The sequence below is a fragment of the Pestalotiopsis fici genome (genome assembly GCF_000516985.1).
Source record: "Pestalotiopsis fici W106-1 unplaced genomic scaffold PFICI_Scf_13, whole genome shotgun sequence".
NCBI lineage: Eukaryota > Fungi > Ascomycota > Sordariomycetes > Amphisphaeriales > Sporocadaceae > Pestalotiopsis > Pestalotiopsis fici.
The window spans coordinates 136588-163330 of NW_006917103.1; the positions used below are offsets into that span (position 1 = coordinate 136588).

The following is a 26743-nucleotide window of genomic DNA, read 5'->3' on the forward strand; positions in this document are numbered from 1 at the left end:
GAGTGAGACGTGTTTGCTTAAGCGAATGGGATGGCGATTTGCCAATCAAAACCTATATTACTTTGATAGACTATATTCCGTTATTTGAGAATACAACTCCTCTCAAGCCAGTTAGAAGCTGCTGTGGTTTTGGGAAATACGATCAATCCATTGTAGAAATCGTAGCTTCAAATTTTAAAGGGCGTCAACTACCTTCAAAATCTGTCACAGAAAGACGTAATTGGGAACCATGAAACGCTCAGAAAACCAAATTCGTGCAATTGGTCTGGAATTTGCAAGTAGATGCGACGACTATTTACACTGCTTTAATGTGGAGTCGAGTATACAAAACTCGACGGCTCAGCCTGGCATGGCAAGAATGTCCGCTAGATTTGTAGTAATCTCAAGACCACTAGCTTTTGTCCTGGCTGCGAGTTCGCGTACTCACGAGGTCGCCTTGTTCTCTTGGCGCAGACTCCTTCCTCGTTTTCAAAGACGTCTTTGCATTGGTGTCTTCGTGATTGGTGGCATCGTTGGAGTCGTGATTCTGTTCCCCTGATTTCTTGGACTTGGTGGATTTTCCGGTATCAACCGCAGAGTCTTCGCTCGCTGCTTCACCATCGTCATCGTCCTTGGCCTCTTCATCTTCCTCACTGGCCTCCTCCTCCTCGTCATCTTTATAAACATCTTCGTCCCCATCATCATCGTCTTGATCCTTTTCTGCACCATTCTTGGCCTTCATGTCATTGTCTTCATCAACATTTTCTTGCTCTTTCTTTTGTTTCTTGTTGGCTTGCTTGCCACCCTTCTTGACTTCCTTTCCTTCCATGTTCTTGGTGTGAGGGTCTTTGGTATCATCATTCTTGCGGTCCTCGTCTGATCCACCGTCCTCCTCATCCTCGTCAACCTCTTGGCTCCCTGCCTTGCGCTTCTCGCCATGATCCTTCTCGGAACTTTCTTGCTGTTTACCATTTGAGGAATTCTTTTGTTCAATGGTGAGCTCAGAGGCTCTTTTGACCACATCATTCCCAGAGCGCTCCACATGGACCGCGGGATTGTCTGGAGATGCATTCTTCTTGATGGTATTGCCGCGCTTAGACTTGATCGCAATCTCGCCGTCATGCTTGGTTTCGGCGACCGTTCCGCCAGGAGCACCTCCTCCCCAGCTCCAGCTGACTGCGATACATTAGATCTTAGTACAAGTACACTGGAGATGTGCGCTCGTGACTATGCCTGGTGGTCTACTGTACGCGCCACAATGTGAATATCTTACCTTTGTCACCCTTCTCAGGTTCACTTCCAGCCATGATGGACGATCGTGTGAAATCTTACAAAGATTGGCGGTTGATGCAAATTCCGCGATGATAATCGTTTGGGCGCACCAAAAAACAATCGGACAAGTCGTGCAAAGGCAGGGCAATCTTGGTTTTGGACAGTCAATTTTCCTCAACTCCAATTGCGACGAGGCAGTTCTTATTGACCTTTATCAGCCGCTGACGCGGCTGATGCAATTAGACGTCCTTGTCGCGTTCCTTGCGCATCCGAGAGTCATTACATCATATCGATGAATCATTACTGCTCTAGCGGAGGTTTAGTTCTCTGGAGAACCCCGCGGCCCCTGCGTTTCTAGCCCTTCTTTACGACATGTAGTGACGGTCGCCAGATCAGAGTAAATAGATTGCAAGAAACACGATTTATACGTTCCGAGTCGATCGTAATGTGATTCAGCATCTTTTACAGTCTGCGGCCAGAAATTGGCCTTATTATGTTTCTACCAAAACCCACTTGCACTGCTTGGCATCTTACTCACAGCAAGCATAGAACCAGTTTTCCCCCATACTTTGAACTGAATTCTGCCAAACTTAGACAAATGGGTTGATCTAACACTAGTTTTTTTCTTGCAGGCCCGTGGTACATGTCACCAGAGTCGGTTGCTTTACGCCATTGCGTACTGCAAACCTTTTACTCAGCCACCCAAGGAGTCTTTCGCATTTACCGGACCGCAGCCTACCGTGAATTGTAGCACTTTGCTCATTGCCCTTCTAGCTCGATTATATTAATCAAGACATATCACTTTCTAGTCCCCATGATATTGAGGTATATCACCATGTTATCACTGCGATAGGGGCAACTCCAGGAGTACACCAACGAAGAGTATAATTCTTCTAGAATAGATAAGCCTTGGAAAATGGTTGAATAGTAACACCAGTCAGCCCAAAGCTCTGGGACGAAAGCCCAGAATAAACAGCCGGGTAAGTTGCCTTCATCCTATTTAATAAGGAAGAAGCTAGCTCAACTTCAATCAAATTGGTCCCATTTTTCAACCATTTACTTATATCAAAGTTCAGTTCCATCTGGTCCAATGGTGGAACAGATATGCCGTTTAGTTTCATACGGAATGAGCCATTGAATTTTGCAAACTTTACATAGTAACCAGTAGTGTTCTTTTCTGTAATTGTGGAAAATGTTGCAGAATATGTAGCGTTTCCAGAGGTGTCGAGGAGTTCAGGGATTAATGTCCAAGGCTGCAAAGCTTGTAGCTGGAGTTCATGACGGATCTTTTTCGTAGAGGTAAAGTCGCCATTCGCATCTTCTGGTTGCCAATCATCAACTACCAATGTCCAGTTACTCAGTTCCAAGGCTTGTCCTGGGTCATCCATTGTAAAGGTTTTCAATGTACCATCCTGTAGTTGTGCCTGGAAGGTCCCGCCAGCGGTGCTATGAGCAATCAATTGTTCCCCTGATTCGTCTCGTGCTAGTGATTCTACCGTCATGTTTGTAGCATGAAGGACATCATAAGGCACTGGCACTATCGCAATCAAGGTCGATTGTAGCGACTGGAGTTGTATTGGAAAGCTCAACCGTCCTTGCGTGATGGAGTACAGTGGCAAGACGGTGGCGTTGCCGGTCCACGGATCCAGTTGCACAGGCGCGACCAGGGAGCTTCGTATAGGGACTGAAACTGTCTGCTGTACTACTTCCGATGATGAATTACAGACGAAATAGTACATGTCGAAAGCATCAAACTCGCGCTTGATGTGAGTCAAATGTGAAGATTCATATTGTGTCGCGGGTGAAACTCCAAGTTGTGCAAGTCCAGACGCGATATCATTTCTGTCAACATTTGCCACATTGTCGAGCTTTAACATCTTTTTGATAAAAGTCGCCACAGACGTCGAGTTGATGGATCCTAGGCCAAAAGGTCGAGGAGATGACCAGTTGCCAATCAAAAGTATAGGCAGTCCAGACTCTGCATAATGCTCTAGCAGAGACGCCGTGCCAACGGTGAGTGTTGGAGCGTACCCGGCGAGCGCGTCACCGTCTACAGCAAGAACACTATAGTTTCCCGCACCTGGTGCAAGTCTTTGACCAGACACGGTCGCTTTCGGCAGATTGAGAACGCCATAGTCCACATATGTAGTTGTCCAGCCCAAGTTTGCTCCATCACTCGTGAAATACGGGCCAACATACGAGTCCTGTGCATGACCATTCTGGCGAAAGAAGGCACAATCATATTTGGCCACACCCATCCGTGCAAAGTACTGCGTTCGGCCCAGATATCCGGTAAAGTCTCCTGCGTGAAGCCAGGTGGGATGGCGAGGGCCCCAACTTTCAGAGTACCCGACGACACCATTGATGGGCGTAAAGGCTGCCCATCCCGGCCATGTTGCATTGGGTCCCCGAATGTATGAAAATCCGTGGAGCACATTCCGAGTGACCCCAGCAGCAAACTCTGGATTGACAGTACCAAGAATCTTTCTCCAGCTCGTGGCATACGCTCCTTTGGAATACGCCCCCAACTCGTTTGACAAAACATTCAAGCCAGCCATGTTTGTTGCTCCTGCAAGTGTTCTGTATTGGTCGAGTACCTTGAACCCAAGAGACTCGCCTTCCGGGATGTCGAGTCCTGTTGCCAGTCTCATGCTATCCAGACCTAGGATACCATACACCTGTGCTCTGTACAGTAAACCGCGATCTCCAAGCCATTTCTTAATCGGCTTGACATGGTAATCCTGGTACAGGTCGCTGAGTGTATCTGCATAGTCGTGTAATGCTCCCTCCCGGACTGCATCATCTGGGAAGAGAAAAAGGTATGCATTGTTTTTATACTTGGTGACAATAGGGAGGACAGTCCTAATGTCATAGCCACGACGCTGTTCAAATTCTTTCATGTAGTTGGTTGTCCAATAATTGGCACTCACCATTTCCAAAGAGTCCTCAAACAGTGCCGTTGGTCCCACTGCTAAGAGTGACTGGACTTCCGCTGCAAGTATGTTGACATCCCAGTAGTCTAGAACAGAATTACAACCCAGAGTGCCGAAATGATCCACAACATATGTTGCCGAGTTGGTATGTGGATAGTCCTCTGGCTGTTGGCCTGTACCGCGGACAAAGGCCGAGTATATAAGCCACGTTGAGTTGTCCGGGGGGTCAAATTCAATTTTGCCGTCCACCACGCTAGCTGTCAAATCCATCATGGAGCCGTACTCGAGGTAGACTGGGTTCGACGTGGAATTGCTGCGCTGATCCAACCGCCAGGCCTGTACCGCGACTAGTGTCTGAATAGTGACATTTCCTTTTGGGTTTGAGAATGGCGGGGGAACCGGGCCGGCAAAAGTCGATGCTGTGACAAAGGACTTTCCAAACACAATCTCCTTGGCGGCTGCGTCATCATCAGCACCAATAGATTGGGAACCCATTGGCCAGCTGGGACCAAACGCAGTGTCATGACCGAGGCCGAGTTTGTTCGCCTCCTCCAGAGCCGCTGTAAAGGCTGTAAGCCACGGCTCCGAACCCCAGCCGTGCGTGGTGCTCTCATAATCGATTCCCTCGGCGAGACTGTGATGAACATCCTCAATCTCGAATCCCCCAAAACCCGCCTCGGCAATCTGCACTACCTCGGCGCGGATCTCGTCTGGGTCGACGACACCGTGTGGCCACCACCATCGAATGTAGGGCCTGTCAGTCGTTGGCGGAGATGCAAAACCCTCGAGAAAGGCTGAAAATTGTGACGATGCCCCCAAGAGGCTGACCACAGCTGAAGCCACCTGTGCGCAAGTTAATTGTATAATTCAAACACCTTTCTTTGAAATAATTCCTTACCATAGTATCGAGCAGACCAATATTCAGATGCAAAAGTTGATGGTCTGAAATCAAGCTTTCCAGCAGTCTATAGGTAAGCTGTTTACTTGATAAACGAAATCGTTTTCAAGCCTCATATATATTCGTCTTTATGGCTAGCTCCTTATTGGTGGGAATGGTTGGCAGTCTGCATCGCTGGGAGAAAGGTGCAATACTCTCGTCGTTTCGTTGCATCTCGAGCCGCAATCTTGCACCACCATTGGCCTTGAGGCGGGGCCGTGTGGTCAAGATTTCGTCAATGGCCCCTGGATTTCGGTCATTCTCTGTGTACGATCTCATCGACTTGAAGATTCCACAATAATAAACCTATCCTAGTGCTTCTGCGCATGTTTTTAATTGTGTGCATGGCTATAGAGGTTCCTCGTGACTGTGAAATGTAATCATGACACATCTTGAGTCATTTTCTATATATACACGAAATACAGGACCTTTTCATCCTGCGCTTCAAGGCTTCAGCGCTCACACAAAGCCTCGGGGTGTAATAGATGAGTTTTCAAACATTATCTCCCATGTCGGGGATCGTGCCTAAGCCCAGTTCTCAAACCATCTAACAGCTTGGAAAAAGGCAGACTCCTTGCCAAATTTCTGCTGCGGGTCGCTGACATTAGCCCGGACACCGAACCCATGGCTTGTCCCACTATATAGAGCGACATTGTAGGGCTGCGTCGTATTACCCAAAAGCGCTGTAATATTGTGTCTGCGCTCTGGTGGCATCATGCTGTCGTTTTCAGCGGCCGCCATGGCGACGGGACCCTCAATCGCCAGAATCTCGCTGTCCTCTAGAAGCGATGGATGTGCAGCAAAGCTGGCGTCTACACCCTTGCCTGAGGCTGCGTACCGGAAGGCGTAGCGACCTCCAAAGCAGTAGCCAGTGGCCTGCGTAGAATGGCAAATCAGTTTTCACGCCGCTGTCATGATCCATCTTGCTCATGTGAGCTAGAAGCATTTCTTACCACAATCTTTGTTACTCCAACCGTCTCCTTGAGGTAATTGACTGCAACGTCGATAAGAGGATCCGTCGTCTCGGGACCGTGCTCTGCAAGAAACTCTGTAATGTTGAAACCGGGCTCATTCATGTCCAGCGGCGAAGGCGTGCCATTAAACAAATCAGGAGCAACGGTCAAGAAACCGGCGCGGCCAAATGAATCCGCAAGTCTATCTTGTTCATTAGACAAGAGTACTCTCAACTGGGCGTAATGGACAAGGAAATGGCCGCTCACAGTCTGTTCTGCGTCAAGTTTATGCCATAGACGTCTGTCAAATACAAGACTGCCGTGTCGGATACATTTCCGGTAATGTAAAGGTTTACTTGTATCTCGTTAGTCGAGATCTGTGGTAGTTGCTCAACACAAACGAGAATGCAATCGTCATACCTCCATCATGTACCTCTTCACGTCCGACCGAGTCCCCCTCATGGGCAATGACCGATACATCATCGACTGGGCACTTGGCTGCACATAGACCAACGACGGCCAAGAAATATAAGAGTGTAGCTTGTACGTGCATTGTTGCGATGGACAATGAAGGCGTCGGCTGGCCACACAGAGGATGAACAGTTTGTTCCTACTTTTATTTATACCAGAAAACACGGGGATTCAATTTTCAGGTTTTTCAAGTCTTGCGCGCATTGCGACCGGGAAGCTCCCTTATCCAAAAGCCTAAATCCGAGGTCAAGCCCGAGCAGGACTCTGGGCAAAATACAACATGGGCTGGAGACCTCCAAGCCAATACTGGGACAGTATCATCGTGCGCGTAGGCCAAGGATACCCACCTTGCAACGTTGACGGGGCACGTCCACCAATAGAGCCACCACGTCGATTGCGGGGTGGGCAAGTATAACGTTTCTCTAGTTGCTTTTCGCTTAGTGAGGACCCCTGAACACATTTTCCAAGAGCCGAGAGGTATGGAGGTGGCTGGCCCGTGTTCTGTCTTTGTCAAGATTTGTCATGCGGATGAACACAGAAACCTTTCACAGTTGATCGGGGCATGTGTAATCCCTAGTCTTTAACGCAAATAGAAAAGTACAAAGCAGAGATTGACGCGCCACCAAAAACCATTGGCAGATGGTATTCTTCCCAGATTTGATCCTCTAATCCTACTACCGTCATGTCAAATCATGGTGCCTTGGACTTGTGCTTGCTTCACTATCAAGCACTTTTCGCCAGCCGGAAAAGGTAATTTCTCACGCCAACAATTGTATCTTTTAATGTTGGCTTGGAGAATTCCAAAGATTCCGCGGCTTTGCTACCATCAGCCTTCCAGTGGTTGCTACGATGACCTGGATTACCCGTGGGCACTCTGCTCTTGCTATCTTCATCAAGATCTGATGAAATCAGGTAGTCACAGAGTTCCTGGTTCTCATAAGCACCATTGACGACCAGAAACCGCTCTCCACCGGCCTTTGAGGACGAGAGCGCAGAGATCTGGGCCTCGGCAAGTGACGTGACTGCTGTCCATACTAGTTGTTTCGTGTCAGGCTTGGGGTTTACTGCAACAAGACAAATATTCACTTACTCGGTACTGTAGTCTGCGGAACATCCTTCTTATCAAACATATCCCAAAGAGCCGCGTTAGTCTGGGCGAGCTCCTGAACGGTGCCGACTGAGCCATCAACAGGAGCGCCAAAGACAATGCCGGGACAAATCGTGACCAAATCCCACTTGCTCTGTTCTCTGCACAATTTCCTCACTTCGCGCTCAGCCAGCGCCTTGCTACCCTGATATGAAAGCATCAACTCGGGAGCTTTGCTGGCTTGTTCATACGTTGTCGGATTCCAGTCATCCTCTGTATATACCTTGCTAGGCAGTGATCCCGATGGCGATGGGTCAAAAACGGCCGCAAAGCTGCTGCAGTATACTAACCTGGTCACGCTCTCATTCGCGTCAGCCGCATGGCAAATGGCCTGAATCCCTAAACGGTGGTTAGTTGTTCTTGCTTGTTTACATGGGAGTCAACTCAAAAGTCCAAAATCCGTGTCCAGGTCACAACACTTTTCAGCGAGGAAAGAAACATTATTGAATACTGACCTGGACACATTGGAGAGCCGGGAGAACCAAGTCGTTTTCAAAGTCTGAGCCTGTCGTCATTGGAGGTGCTGCTAGATGGATAATAGCATGGCAATGCTGAGCTGCCTGTACAAAGGCGTCGGCCCTGGTAATGTCTGGCACCACGTGCATCGTGAGTCGCGGGTGGTTGCGATGGACTGCTTGCAGGTGTGCGGACATTTGCGAACTCTGCACGGTAGCTTCTACTTGATGCGGCGTCTTTTCGAGGAGCTCCCGGACGACATGATGACCGATGAAGCCATTGCCGCCAGTCACAAGCACCCGACCTTTGCGCTGAGGGTCCACTGGAGCCATTATATCTGCTCGGATATGCCCACGTAGGATTCGATACCTGTGTAGGTACAGACGGTGCGTATTTCGTGTCAATTACCAAGTATCAGATTAAAGCAAAAAACAAAAAAGTCCAAAAGTCATTTGCCGTTCATGTGCATACATTGACCTATTACGAAAGCATGTTCTCTACTTGCAAATAATGTTGGCAGGAGCTGATTTCTTGGCCAGGAACAAAGCGTCCGCCCGTGGGGTCGCGCTGGTGGAGACTGGAACCAACCATGTGGCAGAAGAGGTGGGCTAACGACATCATCGATGTTGACATTTACCACTACTAGCGCAAAGTGTGCACATTGGATCAGATTAGAGATCGGAACTCGTCAGGCTATCAATGGTTATGTACCTAGTTCATGGATGCGCGGATCTTATTCCTTCAAACATGATATTGCGTGCTACTCTACGCTCTGCAATTGGGATATTCTAATCTCGAGAATTCATGCCCGAGAATGTAGTATCTTTGAGGAATTGCCCTTCTGTAGGCATGCTACGAAATACCATCTTATATTATCCGTGGCCTCAAACCACATGAGCAGCTTGATGGCGATCCCGCAGCGTCAAATGGCGCCTAATTGCTTTCCCCCTTGTCTGAGAAAGGCACACACAGTACGACCTGCCGTTGTTCCCAAACTTGATACTTCAATCCGACCCGAGACAAGTACAAATTCGGAGAGCGTCTCAAGGTCTAATTCCTCAATCCCCTTTTCAATATGCGCAAAGATGCGTTCCTACGTTGCCGAATTCCGGAAACTAGCGACGACTTACCAAAGAGGTAAATACCTCCTACCGTGCCTAGTTGCCCACGATTAGGAGAGATATCAATAGACAACTCTACATGTGCACGCGACCAGGCATGTGGTAGTATTGGGTCCAGTCTAGACAACAGACTGGACCCTGATAGACGCAGGGATCTATTATTTGCTCGCGGCGACAGAATTTCCGTTTTCAAGTTGTCGAATTTTGCGAGCTCTTCCATTAGCTGGTGGGGGCAGTAGATGGTCGGCGGGCACAATTCTAGCGGTCCCTTCAGGTGGGACTTGACATGACCTTCCGGAATCAGTGCGGCCTCTCGCTCCAGTGGGAAGAGGGCCGCCCTCAATAATAGCATGCATGCATCGAGCGCTCGATAGTCATACCCGAGGCCAAGGTTCGATTCTTCTGTCTGCTTGACGAGCCATTCTCGTGTGCGAAGCACTACAAGATAAAGCCTTTAGCGGAAAGCCATGACTGAACGAGAGAGAAAAGGAGAGACATGAACATGTGTCCTGTTCCGAGTTACTGTATCACCCTACTCGGCATCGTACATTATTTCTCTCCTTTTCCCCTACTCTTGGGCTGCTCTCGACCCCTCGCCTACCTAGCTCATCAATAGAGTGTCAAGTTGAAATTAAGATTTCATGTGGTACCGACCTATAATTAAGCGTAACGGCAGGCTCCACGGCAAATTCGGCTGGGACGGGTCTGGTGCTCGAGGCTTGAAGCTACCACACCCTTCTCAGCACATTCGGGGCACATTTTCCGAAAGGCCCCCCTGGCTGAGCCATGAGCTACCCCAGAATCTGGGCTGCGCTTTCACTCAAACGAGTGAATTGGCGTTCAGCACTTGCAGGGCTAGGGCCGCATCAAGCAGAGACATGCGTCGGGTTTGTCTTTTTCTCTGACCATTTTTCATTGAGACAATGTCTGTCATGGATTTCTCCAGCGAAATTTCAAGTGAGCCCACAAGCAGGTCAATGGGCGTCTCGGATCCGCCTCGCCACAAGAGCCTCCCGAGCGTGGCCTACCTATCACAGTACAATACTACAGAGTACGACGTAAAAATAAGGCACAGGGTGCAATCCTAGGGTACGAGGTATCCATCCACCAAACCTGGGCCAAGCTCCGCATATGGAGTTTGCCAAGACGTTGTAAGACGGAAAGTCGACCTCATTGTCCAATTCTCTCCCTCCTTTTTTTCCTTTTGTTACCCAACCGCAAGGCCCAGAGGCAAGACAGCAACCTTAGCTGCACCCGCCGGTAGTTTTCAGCAGCGCCCAGCAATCTGACGATGCTTCTTGCCAAGGCGCTATCGAAAGGATGGCTGCTTCCTCTTTGAGCTCCGCAACCGAAGCCCCGTTGGTTCGTTGCTGTGCTGGTTGATTCATTCCTCGGTCCCTCGTGGCTCGTTCCTCTCTCTCGACGCAGAGTCTCACTGCCTACCTAGGTAGACGGTCGCGATCCGTAAAATGGGATTTGACCAAACCTTGCAAGTGGGTAGCAGCTGGTTGGTTCTATTCTAGCCCAGACTCTATCTGCATTTAGGAAAAATGCCAAGATATTCAGCAGGTAAGGCGAGGTCGACCACTTGTTCCGTGTCTTTACTACCCTCGTGATCTGTCCAGTCTCGATGCTCACGGGCTGACTGACTCTCTTCTCTCCTTTGCTTTGCCGTCATTCTTTTTGCTTCTCTCATCTCCTCATGGTCCTGTTCACTTGATGTTCTTGGGTGTGAACTTTGCATATCTGCTCTTTGTTCCAGTCACGTATTTCGCTTTCGTACCTTGATCTTTACCAAGAAGCCTACTCGTCGGCAGTCTCGAGTGCAGCGCCTTGGCTGCTACGTCGGCCACCTCTAGACGCAGTCGACTAGACAACCCAAAGATGATATTTTCAAACTTGTGCTAAAACTTTGCATTGCAACTCGGACTGCACAGGTCGGCAGGTTCCTCTCCTCAGCCTACTCCGCACACCTACAAGCCCAACAATCCAGACGAGGCTTGGGAGCGCAGCACCATGCTTCGCGTACGCAGATACCGGATCTACATGGTCCTCGCGGCTGTCGGTCTCCTCCTACTCTACCGCATGACCCAGGACACAGATTGGGAAGCACTTTCTACCAGACCCATTGATTACACATCCGATGCCGGCTCGAAATTGGCAACCGGCTCGAAACTTGAGACAGAACAAGATGGCCCCAATGGCGGCTTGGGCATCCAGCGTAAGCGACCACAACAAAAGCCAATCGACGGAAAGGAGCAGGGAGAAAGTATAGTAAAGATTCCAGAGCTCCGAGAACCAGAGGAAGGCAAGCAGGTTGATTACACGCTGCCCACGAGCACTTCCAAGGAGCTAAATGCAAAGCCCACCGAGGCTGACGACAACAGCACAGACAAGAAAAAGGCAGACTCGGAAACCAAGACTACCGATACACCTCAAGTTGTCATACCTAATAGAAAGACGCCGCATCAGATTTGGGCAGAGGAAGCCGAAAAGGAACGTCTGGAGCAAGAGCTTCTTGATGCTGAAATCAAGGACAAGCAAGGTTTTGTAATCACCATTACAACAAAATCGACTTCCACCTCGACCATTCATTGGCGTAAACCTACAGAGGTATTTCCGGTAGCGCCCGAGTCTCTGCTGACTCTCCCGACGGGCAAGCCCAAGTCCATACCTCGAGTTCAATATGCATTCAAAGACGAGTCGGAAGCGGCTCGACAGGCACGCGAGGGCCGTCTGTCAGTTGTCAAGAGCGAGATGCAGCGGGCTTGGACTGGGTACAAAAAGTACGCATGGATGCATGATGAGCTATCGCCTGTATCGCTCAGGTTTCGCGATCCATTCTGTGGTTGGGCTGCCACCCTTGTTGATGCGCTCGACACTCTTTGGATCATGGGTATGAAGGAAGAGTTTGCCGAGGCCGTCGAAGCGGTGGGCAAGATTGACTTTACCACATCTCCACGAACCGAGATACCCGTCTTTGAGACGACTATTCGATATTTGGGCGGCCTGTTGGGCGCTTATGATGTCAGTGGCGGAAAGCAAGGAGGTTACGACATTCTGCTGGACAAGGCCATTGAACTTGCGGAAATTCTCATGGGCGTCTTTGATACTCCCAATCGCATGCCTGTCCTGTATTACAATTGGAAGCCAGCCTTTACGGGAAAAGCCAGACGCGCAGGATCGAGCGTAAGCGTTGCTGAATTAGGCTCACTGCTCATGGAGTTTACGCGGCTCGCCCAGGTGACCCAGGACAATAGGTATTACGATGCAGTGGCACGTATCACAGACGCATTCGAGGAGTGGCAGCTCAGGCCAAACGGGACCGATATTCCTGGCATCTTTCCCGAGCATGTAGATGCATCGGGCTGCAACAAGACGGCCGCTCAGAATGCTCAGATGAAGTTCACCGCCGAGCAGGAGGCAAACGTGCAGAGTGTGCTCGATGCGCCAGATGATTACACCGGCCAAGAGTATACACACAAGTCGAGATTCGCAAACACCATGAACACAGTTCCCGACCTGGCACTTTCTGACAAGGCCGACAGGCTCGGTACACGCAAGACTGGTTCAAGGAAGCGGACCGTTGACATTGATGTGGACTCTGACGAGGACCTCTATGACCACCCATTGACCGTCAACACTGGTTCGACCACACAGACAAAGAAATTCACAGCTCCTTTGATACTCTCGGCACCCAATCTATACCAGCAAATGGCTGCCGACAGAGTGTCTGCTGAGCCATACACCATTCCAGAGTTCACCGATGTCTGCTACCCGCAAGGTCTGACGGCTGGCAGCTGGGGCAGGAACACTTTTGGTATGGGTGGTTCTCAGGATTCGACATACGAGTACTTTCCAAAGCAGTTCCTTCTCTTGGGCGGGTTGGAACCAAAGTATGAAACCATGCATCTCAAGGTTGTTGATGCTGTCAAGAAATGGCTTCTTTATCGCCCAATGGTCCCTGACAACCGCGATATTCTTTTTAGCGCCAAGGTCACCACAAACGGAATCACAAGTAAAGACCCGATCAGTGAGTTTGAAGTGACACACCTGACTTGCTTCCTTGGAGGCATGTTTGGCATGGCTGGAAAGATCTTTGAAGAGCCTGTCGATGTTGAAATTGCCAAGAAGCTCACAGATGGGTGCGTCTGGGCATACGAGAACACCGCAACAGGAATCATGCCCGAAGGTGCGACCGTAGTGCCCTGTGCAGATACAGGTGACTGCAGATGGAACGAGACACTTTGGCATCGGTATCTAGATCCCATGTGGGATATGCGAGAGAAGCAAATCGATGACTACTACAAGCGCAAGGCCACAGCAAAAGCCAAGGCTGAAAAGGAAAAGCTAGATGAGCTACGTCGAGAGGCAGAGTCTGAGCTAGATGACGTGTCGGACGCCAATGCCAAGTCATCAGAGTCTCTTGATATTGCCGATCTGGCCGAGATTGCAGACGAAATGTCGGCCAAATCGGACGCCATGGCAGACGACAAGTTCCTAGCAAAGAAGAAGACAAAGAAGCGCGATTTGAATACTAACCCGGACCAGCTCGAAACCAGCTCCAATGACAATACACCCCCGGCCAAACCATCCCAAAAACTGGCATTTGAGGATCCAATGAATGATATCCTCGTTGCTGGTGGATCTGGGCGTGTTGGGAAGCCGATGCGGAGTAGTGCAGCGCAAGTGTCCCTGCAAGACGAAGAAGAGGACAGAACCAAGCCAGATCCTGCCAGGCCGCTCACTCATGAGGAATATGTAAAGGCACGACTCGAGAACGAAAAGATTCCTCCTGGGTTCGTGAGTGTATCGGCAAAGCACTACATCCTGCGGTAAGCCTTCCTCCCTTGTTCGTTACAAGACGTTTTCTGACTACTTCCCTGCAGTCCCGAGGCTATTGAGTCTGTCTGGTACATGTACCGCATCACAGGTGACACAACATGGCAGGAAAAAGGTTGGAAAATGTTTGAATCCATCATTGCTGCCACGCAAACCGAACACGGTCACAGCGCGATCACCAATGTTCTCGTGCCGGGCTCAGACAAGGACGACGCCATGGAGAGTTTTTGGTTTGCCGAGACCCTCAAGTATTTCTACTTGCTCTACTCGACCCCTGATGTCATAAGCCTGGACGAATGGGTACTGAATACCGAGGCACATCCGTTCAAGAGGCCGTTGCCGTCGGCTTGAAGCCCATCTCGACACGTACCAGTACTCAGCATGACACAATAACCCAAGCACAAAGCTGACAGCAGCCTTAGAGCTCTTGAACATGGGTACATACCTCCCAGGTAAAAGCAATGTTGACAAGGGCCAGGATTAGAGGCGGCACACTTTATTTCCCTTGTGCATCGACATGCATGCATGCGGGCCAGAGATAGTGCGTACCTACCTGATTAGATGCAGCGCCCAAGACATGTCAATGGATGATATGGAGTGCATCTGCAGGCTGCGAAGCATTACTCTTGCTTGTCGTTCTGCAGGTCCAAGGAAGTATAATCTAGGCCCATGGTCCGTCAAGGAGCAAGCCAGGGCTTGGACAGCCTCAACGGCCACTCTCCAGGCCATTCTGTTTGCTCCATTTACCAAAACGGTAGAGCATCAAGTCACTTTGAAAGATCGAGTGTGAAAAATGCAAAAGTCTTGATTAATGAGCAATATCTTTTTTTTGTTTCGCAGAAAATATCAAAATGACCATTTAATTACATGATGACCTGTGTAGTAGGACAACCAATTGTAGAAACACGATTGACCACATTCGTCCAAGTCTACAAACTGCTTTCCAAATTTACATTGCAATTCTCGCAGTCTCTCTCTCGCATCGTCTATCGTGGTATCCATGTGTCGTTGCAGCATTCCATTCATTAGACCGTTTTCCTCTCGTCAAGTCTGGTGGAGCAATCAAACAAGTGTTTGACGCGCAGTGCAGGATAACCAGGGCTTGAGCGTGCGGGAAAGGCCAAGAATACCAGTATCGAGAAATTTCCAAAAGTGCCATTACCCCAACTCCATTTCCCATATGCTATTGTTTCCGTGTTTTCCCTCAGGAGACGGTGAGACTGGCAAACATCCGTTTGCGTCGGTGCAAATCGGATCAGTCTCAAATGTCTATTGCCATTGATGCCAAAAAATCATCTCCATATGCACTAAAGGGAGCTCCTTGGTCTATGTGCCATCCATACAATTTCGTGTTCCGCCACCATGACGTTTGTCCAATGTCCTTGGCCTCAAGGCCTGATTATGTTTAGGAAAAATGCAAACTCATCATCAATCAGCCATTCGTGTCAATACTCTGATACTCAGAATCATGACCAGGAGACCGATTGTGACAATGATGAGCAGCGTGAAACTGAACCAGCCCATGACCATGGCACTTGTGCCTACGCCTGACAAGACGCTGCCGTTGCCAAAGTCTTGAGCAATGATGCTTGCCGCCACGGATGCCGTATGTTGCCACAGGACCGATACCAGGACAAAGATGCTGGCAATAAAGATGATGGCGAGTGCAATCTGAGAGACTGGTCTGCTGGGGAATGGCTTGATCTCGCGTACGCTGTCCTCCGAGTCTTCCTCCTCGTGCCATCCGGGAAAGGTGGCTAGAAGCAAGAAGCAGATAAAGGCAAAGATGATGGCAATGATGATCAGGTATGGAAACACAATCATGTCTTTGAACTGAGACGCCAACCAAATCAGGTTCAGAGGATCCTGGTCCACGGAAACCTCATTGGCGAGCGCGGTCGCATTGTTGGAGCAGAGCCAAGATCCACCGTCGGGATTGACGCAGATACCAAAGTAGCCTACACGTGCTTGGAGGTGGGCCGAGCCAACAATGTTGCTAATGGCTTGATAACCATTGTAGTCGACCTGTGCAGTGTCGGGTGTCGGCGTGTAATCCGAGTAGTACAGAGAGAGCAGGAATATGTCTGGTATCAGAGGGGAGGATGACGAGCATCCTGCGAGTAGTAACGCTGCATCTAGAGTCAGAGAGAGATGTTCATGAACTGGAAAGATAGTCACGTACATAGCAAGATGATGGCAACTGCTATTAGAATCATCAAGACATGATGATATCCGAGGAATGGCACCCATCCTAAGGAGCAACAGTCAGCAATCAGTCATCGATTCTTGCATTCCAACCAGCAAAGGTGTTATACTTACGATACCAGCCCACTTGGAATCGTTCGCCTGCCATGGCAACGTCTGATTCTTATGAATCTGTAGGTTGCCTATTCCACCACGGCCCAGTTGCCTGAGCTATCGATTCTTCGCCGTCCCCCGCTAGATCGGAGTGGCGGTTGGGCAATGACTCGACTGTCAGCAGTGGCTGTATCACGTTGTCGCGCTGGGTAGCGATGCGATGGAATGCGTCGAGTTCGCTCGACCTTGATCTCGCAGCGGGTTGTTGGAATGCGCTGTCTCAGCGATCAGATATATAATGCGGGCAGAGGACGATCAAATCAATGATCGGATCGTGGTTCCTGCTTGTTAGAGATTCCCAACAGTGAAGCGGCTGGTGGGGATGGCGGGAGAGGTGAGGTAAGATGGTGGGTGGATCTTGGTGTTTGTGTATGAATGTGTAAATGAGTTGCTGGTGCAAGATGAACACTTAGTCGGATTGATGACAATATCTCCTTCAACAATATGCAGAAAGACGAAAAAAGACAAAGAAAGAGTATCTGTCGCGAAGAGTGGGCGAATGGATGGATGCTAGATACAATTTCTTTCTCGGGATCGTGGGTGGGCGCAATCGCAGGAACGAATTGATGCGGTGGCTGGGAATGGTGCCTGGCTTGCTTGATTGATAGATGAACGTCTGCGCTTTGCTGGCTCGTTGGGTCTGGGACTCGACAGGCAAGAGAAAAAAATGGGATCTGCGACAGCTCGAGATGGGTTAGATGGGATAAATGTGCGCATCTCATTGGTCTAGCCTCTCGCATTTTCAGTGTCGCGACATGATCCGTCTCCCAGCCATCGCCTTTTTGTTGACTTGGGCTCCGTTGCTACGGGGACCCGCTCAATGCGATTGACTGGGCGGAGCTGGGGTAAGATCTGAGCAATCGACTACATTAAGGTAGGCGGGGGGCGGGCCAAGCGGGCTGAGCCCCCCCGCTACTGGCAGACTTTCCATGGCTTCCTGCCATTGCCTGTCCCCTGCGTTAGCGCTACTCAGCTGCTAAATCAACAGACGCTGCGCTCGTTTAGGCTCATTATATCCGCTTTCGAAACCTCCTAGCGGCTAGATCGTTCTTTTAAGCTACACTGGACGCATACAGTGGGCAAAGTGGTTCTGGCATGGGCACTGACCGCTGACGGGCGCCATTGAATGACGTCGCGCGCTTCCTTGTATCCTGCTTGGCTTCTTGACAACACACAAACGAATCCCACCTCCCTAGACGATGCCGTAGCAACCGTCAGGGTCTTTTCCTGTTCTACGTGTAACCAAGACAGATTCGAACATCCTTACAATTTCAAATTCCATTACAACCCAGATTACTAGGTGATAATTTCGCTCTTATAACTCCACGTCATCCCAGGTCTCGTCGAGTGCCACTTGCCCAAACAACTTGACCTTGAGAGCACACGACAAACAAAACAGTTGCCCTGGCATCGGTATCAGACTTGGCCCGTCTATTGTCACCATGCTCTTGGAAAAGACGTACTTGGGAGGAATGGTCCTTGCTTTCCTAGGCCAGAACTGCAAACTTGTGGAGCTTACCGAACGCAGTAGGACGGCCACAAGTCAATGACTACTTCATCAAGTGGCGCCCATCTATATCGAAGGTTGACTTTCTCCTACGCCAGAAAGGTCAGCAATACCCGAATTCGGTAAACTACTTGACGACAGAAGTCTATCATGGGTACAAACAGCACAGAGAAGCACTTGTTGACCCACGCAGGCTGCCCGACGAGAGATGATGCGTCGTCTTGCAACAGTCTAGGTCCTTTTGGGTTGCAATAAATAATTCCCATCACGACTCGTCTCAATACGCAATGTGATTTCTGCCCAGTCAAGGCCCGCTATCATTAAATCACACAGTCATTGTCAGCCATGCCTGCTACCTACCAAGCGATGCCTATTGGCTTCATGAGACGACACGCATCAAGAATGGAGGGAAACATGAAACACGCAGCAAGAGATGGCTACCGATGGTTCCCGACCAATTTTTACAGCCGCAGCATATGGTGCAAGAATAATTCCTAGGCCTTTGCGCCAGCATAGCCTACTTTTAGGTATGTAGACAGTGAAAGCATCGAGCCCGAGGCAAGCAAATGTCAGTCGGCGGGCCTCGTCTCAAGACTACGAGACATCGCCCAGTGCAAGCTTACAAACGACGCATGTGCTCATGCATAATGCGAAATGTAAAACGCGCCAGAGAGACCATCATCCTATTCATCATCCGACTCTTGCCCGTAAAAAAGGAATCATTGCCTCGATGGGAGAATACTAAGGTATCTAACTCTCCGCAGTCCCAGATGCCTTATCTAGTCAGGCTGGGAAGAATAACTCAGCAGACTATCGAGAGAAGCTCGCCACGAGGCCAAACAGATGGTGCTCGATTTGTGCTGTGGAAGAAATAACGAATAACACAATTGAAAATGAGGGAAACTTTGCTTCAGACGATTGTCAAATCATGGCAGCGTGATTCAACCCTGGAACGGATGCGCGTTACGCAGCGCATCGTACCACTAGGGGAGCATCTTCCTGCATCTCCCAATAATGGTCTCAAGCGCGGGTTGTTGCCCTGTCTACGTTCCTGGACTGGCAAGCACGCCTCGCCTTCCCATCCAGCCGTGGCTTGCAATGAATGTTATTGGATCAAGGCTGGGGAACCATGTGTTCAGGACGCGTCAGAGTTCATCACCGCATTGGCGAGTTCATTGTGTCAAATAGTATTAATATGTCTAAGATTCTAGTGTGCTTCTTGCCAGGAGAGTTGTTTCTCCTGAAATTTGTCCTTGGGGACGGGTATCTTTCCATGTTGAAATCCAACAAAAACAAATCTAACATCCAACTCCGAGTTCCCAGGCCCAGCCTCAGTTCTATGTCTATTTTTCATCGCAGGTCTTTTTTCGAGTTCTGTGCATCTTGTTCCTCTACAAGTCTGGCACGTCCTTGAACCAAGGGTGCTCTAATGCTTTCTGTGCGGTAATACGCTTTCTTGGGTCAAAGTTGGTCATTTGCCGGATGAGGTCCTTGAAGTCCGCATCCAAGACATCGCTCTTCCACATGGAAAAGGGTCGGCGTGGGTTTGACTCCCCAAACGAGTCGGCCATTCTGGTAAAGTTTTGCTGCCATGGGTGTCCGCGACCCAAGTAGTTTAGGAAGCTGTCGAAATCATCCCAATCTGCAAAGTGGGAGATTTGCTTCTCCAGAATGGCAAAGCTTAAATCAGTGGACTGAGGCAGGTCCATCCAAAAGATAACCCTTCGTAACAAAAGAAAGATGGACTATGGGGCTTGTTAGTTGATGCTTGATTCTAATGGGATTTCATGGCCAAACTCACAACAATGGCAAAGGAGAAAATGTCAGTTGGCTTGCCGATGGCGCCCTTGACATGAGCTTCGGGGGATCGCCACCAGTGGTTACCCACTTGCAGACCCTGCAGCGCCTGGGCTGGAGGAATATGAGTAGCGTCCTCGAGATCTGAGAGCTGAACCCGGTCGACGACCACGCCCTTGTCGGTCTCATGGTAGTCAACCATGATGTTGTTTGCCTTGATGTCCAGGTGGGCAATGTTGTGCGCATGCATGGCTGCCAATCCTCGGAGAGCATCTCTGAGTATGCGTTTTTGCGTGGCCAGTGGCATGGGCTTCCACGCAAAGTTCATGAGGTGATCGGTAAGGTATTCATTGACGAACATTTTCTGGCCGGGAATAGTATCGTAAACCGCCCTCAGATAGGGGCTCGTCGACAGCTTGGGCTGCAGTGCCAAAGCATAGTTGTAGTCGGAGTCAAAGAGGCTCTTGAGTACATAGCGCTTGTGGTCCGCCTGTGCCAAGTATACAAATCGATTCTCCCTGTCCTGGAGGACTCGCTCAATGGTGTAATTCCGACCGGACCGTCCTTGCAGGCTCGCACCGACAAAGTTTGAAGAATGTAAAGGCGTCGGGGGCGAAATGGCTGTAGCAAAGCCTTGCGACCGACCGGTCGCTACCTTGAGAGCGACATCAGGGCGAGGAATGCATGATCGTAGCGCAGGAGATCTCGCAGATTGTAGAGATGGTAGTGTAGCCTTTAGTGTTGAAGAGGCAGTTCGCAGTTGCATAGTATCGGGTGTTCCGAGTTGTGTGTGTCCGCTTGTCCCTGTCTATTGCAAAACGTGTATTGATTATAATAAAGATGTAAAGTCTAGAGAAGATCCAAACGACGACAGGAATGTCCAAGAATGAGTTGCAAATAAAACAGAGAATGGGAAATTGAATAATATTAGAAGCCAAGTCAGACTGGGGGAGACTTCCTTTTCCTACTTTCGACTAATATGGAGATATTGGCCACTTGACCGCTCGCCGCTCGGTGTAGGGAAGCGCGCAGGGACTTCTAGCGTCTCGGTACCCAGAAAAAAAATCCATTGCGCTCTTGGCGGAAAGCGTGGGGGATACCAAGGTACATAGTAGGGCAGATCAGCAATGGACATTGGACAGCTCCAGTGGGTTTCAGAGATTTACGGTTACGGGAGCCAATCGGACAAGCAGCCTAGAACATGCCGGGTTATTCTGCCAATGCCACACACTCAAAGCAGCGGCACGTCCAGGCCATCACAATTTTTAGGAACGCGCGCACCTTTTCGAGAACCAGTTGCCAAACCCAGCGAGCAAGCTGACCAGGTGCTGCAAGATGCAGCAAAAAGGCCCAGGGGAGCGGGTCCAGAACGCAGCAGCCCAGGGCAATCAAACAATCCCATCCCACGCCTAAATGCAGGACAAAAAGGCCAAAGAGCTCCAGGCCTTTTCTCTCATTACTCTGTAGTATAAGTATTTAATTCATCTTGCTTTATAAAGAAAAAGCATCCTCGAAAAAGAAAACGACGAATGGATAGTGTAGACACCTCGTGGATCCCCTTGGCCACGCCGCTCTTTTTACACTCACAGGATACGAAACAGCGATGGCGCTCATCAATCAAATGGGCCCACGTGCTGACTCGAGGCTATAATTGGATATCTCTCACGGGCACATTCTAGAAAACCTTCAAGGTAGTCGATTGCCGCAAACACGGGATCTGACAGTCTGAAATGAAGAAGAGACTGGAAGATGTGGGGGTCCTCAACAGCAGCAGAGGGACTCCCACCCAAGCAGCTTGACCGCTCCCTTCACCTTTGGCCCCTGTCCGTCCTTCACCTTGCGACGTCGCAATCTGCCAATTTCGTGGTTCTTAGCGAGGCGTTCACCTTTGCGTGCCGTCCTTCTCAATGGTTCTAGGCGTTACCCCCGTGTCCGGGGATGGCATCCGCATTTCAACAGACACATTGCACATTGCAACAGAAAACAATTGAGATGAGCCTTTCGCATAGGTCCATGGGCTTATTGACCTGCTTTACGCCACGCAAACCAGTCCCCAGTCTCTATCTGCAGGGTGACTGACCTGCTGACCTATTGATTTTTTTTTTCTCCCTTCCCTCCTCCATTCCTTCCTCTGTATGCCTGTACTTTGTACGAAACTGCAACTGGGTTCGTTTTCCGACCATGTAGCAAGCACAGCACGCCAGGTTCAATGCATCTCTTGTGCGCAGTTCATACTTTTCTCGAGCGTCGAGCTTTGCTTTGACTCTGCATACAACCTGCATAACTAGAATCCTTTTTATTTCGTACCAGCAATCACATTACTCAGGCGCCGCGACCGGCAGCCGATCGAACCGCGAGCTATTTCTTACACACAGCCTGTGCAGCGTGTTGGCGTGCAGACAGATTGGCAAACTGCTGGCTGCCCTATTGTCACTGCAGCCATTAAAGCCGAATCAAATCCGATACGCGGTATTGTGGGTTTTCTATGGGTAAGAATTGGAAACGAAGCAACGACAGTCGTCACAAATTCTTGATTTGTTGAATCTCCGCAACTCCGGGGGAAAGATCGACGAGATCTTCATCCCGGCGTGGCGGGTACATTCCACAAAGCTGTCTTGCCTATCGTGGCTGAACTGTCTGCACTTGCCTGATCTTGTAGCTCGGCCCGCGACATTGGAGGGTCGTCGTGCTTGTCCAAGATGGGCCCGTTCTCCAACTATACTAATTCATGGTCGCGAACTTTGAAATCTCTCTGTATGTACACTATAGTGTATTCCGCTGATGCTTGATCTTTTCTTCCGAGGGTGTGGACCCTTGAATTTCAAAGATTGCACTAGATTGGAGAGCCGAATCAGGACCCTGATCTTCGTTCTTGCAGCTTTGGCTGCCAAACAACTCTGGGCCTACTCGGCGCACTGGACTCACTATACTAGCAGACTACCTACCCACGCTGACACTGGCGACCGTGAGTCAAGAGGGACACTGTTGAAACGTCATCCCACCTAAGCCGTGGAAAGATTGGTCGGGTAGACGGTCCATCAGACTGCCAATTGGTCTTGCTTATCGTCGCTATGGCTGGTTGGATCGGCATTGATATCCACAATCGTATCGTTCAGACGCCGGATGCAACATTGAAAAACCAGCAGCTATTTAATGTTAATGCCTCTCGCCGGTCGGCTTCTCCAGGTGGGTATACCCAATCAAAGTGGTGGTTACTGATGTAGGTAGGCATAAGCTCAAGGCCATGTTTGTCAGGCACTTGGTGTCGTGCTTTTCTGGCCCCATATATTGACTGATCAATATGGCATGACATATCCAGTATTCCTAGCGTAAAATATGGAACATGATGCATAAAGCTACACTACATCTTTCGTCGTCTCACTCGAATAGTATCACGCAATGGAGGCGCTATATGCCCAAAGAACCATTGATTCCCCGGTCGCTTCGAGATTGGCTCAATCTCATAGTGCAAGAGAATATGAGCAAGCGCAATCTTCAACTGATTTGCCGCAAAGAATCTCCCCGGGCTGTCATGGTTGTCAGGGTTTGATCGAATACTAGGTAGTTTGTTGAGTAATGTACTCACCAAGCATGCGAACCATGGCTAAAGCCCATGAATTTGTCGCTCGTGGTGACAAGAGCCAGAGGGCTCTCACTCCTCGATCCCACAAACCGGAACGCATCATATGTGCTGGCGCTCTTGTAGATACTGTCGTCGTGATGAACGCTGTAGCCTGAAATTCCTACTTTGGTGCCGCAGGGAATTCGCGATCCATTCGGTAGCGTTACACCTTTGGGAGCTACAACCATTTTCATGATGCCCCGCTCGATGAAGCCGTTGAGTCGCAAGCTCTCCCGTAAAGAGGAATCAATGTGCCTCATGCGAGCAAGACTTGACTTTGACCATCCTGCTTTCATCGTCTCATTGACCACCTCTTGGCGCATTAAATTGCATGTCGATACACAGTTGGATGTGGCAGCGATATCAAATATGCAATTAGTCAATGTAATAACTGATGATTGGATGGCCGCAAAGCAGAGCACTATGAAACGGCACGAGATGACTTTGGGGTCCAACTCTTCCAGAGAAACAACAGGCCGGTTCAGGGCATGGTCAATTGCCCATTGGATATAGTCATTCTACCAATCATGTTAGCGACTCGATTCGAATGATAACTTGTGATACATACACAAGGTTCTTGGTCAAATGTAGACAACTTGTCGGCACAATGGATCTTGTTGATTCGTTCTTTAATTATGGGCATGATATATCGACAGCATTTTTGATACTGCAAATAGTCATAATAGGTGACAAAAGGAGCAAACAGACTACGTCTCATTAGTAAGCCATTAAATAACGCTACACGAAGTTGTCATGTAACTCACGGTCTCAAGAATGATGGAAAAACACTCAATGCTGCGGCAGAGAGCGCAACATTCCTGTTAAAGGAGCTACAGGCCCCGAGAAAGTCCTGGTCATGGCACAGGGGCTGCCCAATGAAGACGCGAGTTGACAGACGTGCAATCAAACTCAGCATACTTTCATACAATTTCACTTCTCGCCAACTTCCTGCGTCCGAACCCCAAAGGTCTTCGAGGCAGGCCCGAGTTTCATCCACCATTTCCCCAGTAAAAGTGCCGAGAAGCTTTGCGAGTTCATGATTGACCACCTCCATATGTACCGGATTCTTTACCAGATTTGCGTGAAAGAAAGTGTGCTCGGCCTGGAGGAATTGACGGTTTACGTGCTCTTGACTCAAGACGGAGTCAGGCTGTTGGAGCAGCCACTGCAGCTGAGAACGGGGAAGAATGACTTGATGGCCATTAATGAAATACGGAAGAACATAGGCCTTTTCGTTTTTGGAAAACTGTTCCCGTGAGTCAACGCATGAATTATGTTTGGAGCCTGCTCACGCACTTGGTTGTAACCTTCATCAAGAAGGTCCTTGAGATTGAAAAAGCTGGCCAAATTTGCACGGATCCTTGCAATCGGGGTGACATGATTACCCATTCCTACCCACGGCAGAGTGTTGGGCAGACCATGACTTGAAATCAGACGCCAAATCAAGTGGGCTAGTACAACCGTAGGAATGACCAGAAGAATAATTGTTAAGACTGTCGCCGATGGGGCAAATGTTATCAAAGTTATGATTGCCATTTTTTTTTTACTACAACCTAGGCTTTTTCAGAGTCAAGTTGATTGCCAATAAAGCTCAGTTCATGTAATATCAATGAGATTTCGGACGGGATTCAGCAAGGAATATATATATGACACAGGAGAAATAGTGTCGTCACCTTTATGGTTGCTCCATGCATGGCAGCATCGTGGTTGGGAGACAACAGTCGATCCTGGTTCGTTATTAACATGGATAGATCCCGCCGGATAGTCAGTGTCGACGATAACTAAAAAGAAGAGCTATCATCACACAAAGTCACATCTGAAGAAGAGACCTGACCGGTTCCGGACCAGGGGTCCTCGGTGCAAGACGGGAGCAGCCGCTCATGGCGTTCCCGGTTGAACAAGGATTTTAAGCAACCATGGAAAGCGCTAATCCCTACAAAATATCTGAAAAGATATTTTGCAAGTGTTGATTGTCCATGATGGTGTCTTCAAGAAGAAGGAACAGGGAAAAAGTCATTCTTCTAATGATCTGGGGGCGACTTTATCAAGGACTATTCCAAGGCCCGCGTCTCGAGATTCCAAGGTGAAAGACACGAGGTTTCTGAGAGCATAAAGTTATGTGAACAATACTATTGTGCCTCGACCAGATCATTGAATGCGCATATTCCGTCGATAAACAGAATACAGTCAAGAGCATGATCAACCCTGTCGTGGTAGTTCTTGCCGGAAAACGAGAATATCCCTAGAAGGATCCAAAATACCAAGAACATTGTATGCAAAGGTTTGCTTTTCAAAGTCACATCAGGCTCGGCTCCAGACAATCATCGGACTTGACTGCTCTCGTGACGTGCCATTGCCACCTCAAGAGATACCTACTAAGCGAGCTGAGCTGTCGTGGATATACACGGTAACAAGTGGGTATTTGCTCTCACAAGAGACTACTAATTCTAATCACCGGATTGGGAAAAAATGCCCTGGATGGTGACACGACTAGATACTTATCTTCAGGTCGCGCCCAAGAAGGGAGTGTTCTGTAAAGGTCGTCATGTCTGAGCAGAAAACAACCAATGGCAAATATGCCCTAATAAGCCCAGCCTGCTTACAAGCAAATAATTTACTTGTTATCTAACATCAACCGTGACTTACGGGTGGTCTCACTGTCGCGAGTTCATGGTCGGCCGAGACAATAATCCCTACAGATGTAGAGAGATATGACAGAAATGAAGCGATCTGTGCGAGTGGCTCAATAAAGAAGTGTACACTCGGAGCCTAGGTAGTTATTCGCGATTCCATCCCAAATTGGCAATTTTTTTTTTGGAGCAATGTGCCTCACGCGCATCGGGCGGATGATGGATCCGTCTCCCGGAAACTTATAAGTGATAGATGATGGGCGGTGAATCCAATCCATCGGACTCCAATTACACCGGTTCCAAATTAGAAATTGCCAAATGCTGACAGAATCATTCAGTGTCCAGAAATAAAAAGCAAGTCTACCGCGTGTCAAAGTCCACTTGTGGCTTAGGCTAGTAAACAGCTTGGCAACCTCGTCTGATATTCGTGCTATACTACCATAACTTCGGCCGCAGTAGAGAGGTTGTCGCCTGATTTGGCGTAATGAGTGGGTTGAGCTGAGCTGGGCATTTCCATGTTTTCCTGGCAAAGGCATTCTGCTTTGCCACAAGCTGGGAATGCAATGATGCTGCATCATATCGCCATGGAGAATATATTTCAAGGTAGATGGCACAAAGTTCTCGGATTTGAAACAAATTTCAGGATCAAGGACCTACCAATCTAATCATACCGGAGAAGAATAATGAAATCATTCATTCGTTTGACCTCTTTTGCGGG

General features: G+C 49.1%; 8 protein-coding genes across 8 annotated transcripts; 1 reads left to right on the top strand and 7 right to left on the bottom strand.

Annotated features, from left to right (window-relative positions):
- Nucleotides 1–391: 391 nt before the first annotated feature.
- Nucleotides 392–1286, bottom strand: PFICI_14441 (uncharacterized protein; the record flags this gene model as incomplete). Its single annotated transcript, XM_007843022.1, has 2 exons — nt 392–1155; nt 1253–1286. The coding sequence occupies 2 exons, from the start codon at nt 1284–1286 to the stop codon at nt 392–394; spliced, it is 798 nt and encodes a 265-aa protein (XP_007841213.1).
- Nucleotides 1287–2144: 858 nt separating this feature from the next.
- On the bottom strand, nt 2145–5085 carry PFICI_14442 (uncharacterized protein; the record flags this gene model as incomplete). The annotated part of the gene is made up of 2 exons (XM_007843023.1): nt 2145–5027; nt 5083–5085. 2 exons carry the CDS (start codon nt 5083–5085, stop codon nt 2145–2147), a joined length of 2886 nt encoding a protein of 961 aa, XP_007841214.1.
- A 561-nt stretch (nt 5086–5646) lies between these two features.
- On the bottom strand, nt 5647–6627 carry PFICI_14443 (uncharacterized protein; the record flags this gene model as incomplete). The annotated part of the gene is made up of 4 exons (XM_007843024.1): nt 5647–5997; nt 6075–6276; nt 6342–6429; nt 6495–6627. The coding sequence occupies 4 exons, from the start codon at nt 6625–6627 to the stop codon at nt 5647–5649; spliced, it is 774 nt and encodes a 257-aa protein (XP_007841215.1).
- A 641-nt stretch (nt 6628–7268) lies between these two features.
- On the bottom strand, nt 7269–8480 carry PFICI_14444 (uncharacterized protein; the record flags this gene model as incomplete). Its single annotated transcript, XM_007843025.1, has 3 exons — nt 7269–7579; nt 7636–8031; nt 8144–8480. The coding sequence occupies 3 exons, from the start codon at nt 8478–8480 to the stop codon at nt 7269–7271; spliced, it is 1044 nt and encodes a 347-aa protein (XP_007841216.1).
- Nucleotides 8481–11285: 2805 nt separating this feature from the next.
- On the top strand, nt 11286–14462 carry PFICI_14445 (uncharacterized protein; the record flags this gene model as incomplete). Its single annotated transcript, XM_007843026.1, has 2 exons — nt 11286–14104; nt 14159–14462. 2 exons carry the CDS (start codon nt 11286–11288, stop codon nt 14460–14462), a joined length of 3123 nt encoding a protein of 1040 aa, XP_007841217.1.
- A 1077-nt stretch (nt 14463–15539) lies between these two features.
- PFICI_14446 (uncharacterized protein) lies at nt 15540–16464 on the bottom strand (the record flags this gene model as incomplete). Its single annotated transcript, XM_007843027.1, has 3 exons — nt 15540–16246; nt 16294–16362; nt 16431–16464. 3 exons carry the CDS (start codon nt 16462–16464, stop codon nt 15540–15542), a joined length of 810 nt encoding a protein of 269 aa, XP_007841218.1.
- Nucleotides 16465–19367: 2903 nt separating this feature from the next.
- On the bottom strand, nt 19368–20539 carry PFICI_14447 (uncharacterized protein; the record flags this gene model as incomplete). The annotated part of the gene is made up of 2 exons (XM_007843028.1): nt 19368–19721; nt 19778–20539. The coding sequence occupies 2 exons, from the start codon at nt 20537–20539 to the stop codon at nt 19368–19370; spliced, it is 1116 nt and encodes a 371-aa protein (XP_007841219.1).
- A 2595-nt stretch (nt 20540–23134) lies between these two features.
- PFICI_14448 (uncharacterized protein) lies at nt 23135–24931 on the bottom strand (the record flags this gene model as incomplete). The annotated part of the gene is made up of 5 exons (XM_007843029.1): nt 23135–23300; nt 23360–23913; nt 23964–24102; nt 24160–24641; nt 24692–24931. The coding sequence occupies 5 exons, from the start codon at nt 24929–24931 to the stop codon at nt 23135–23137; spliced, it is 1581 nt and encodes a 526-aa protein (XP_007841220.1).
- Between the last annotated feature and the right edge of the window lie 1812 nt (nt 24932–26743).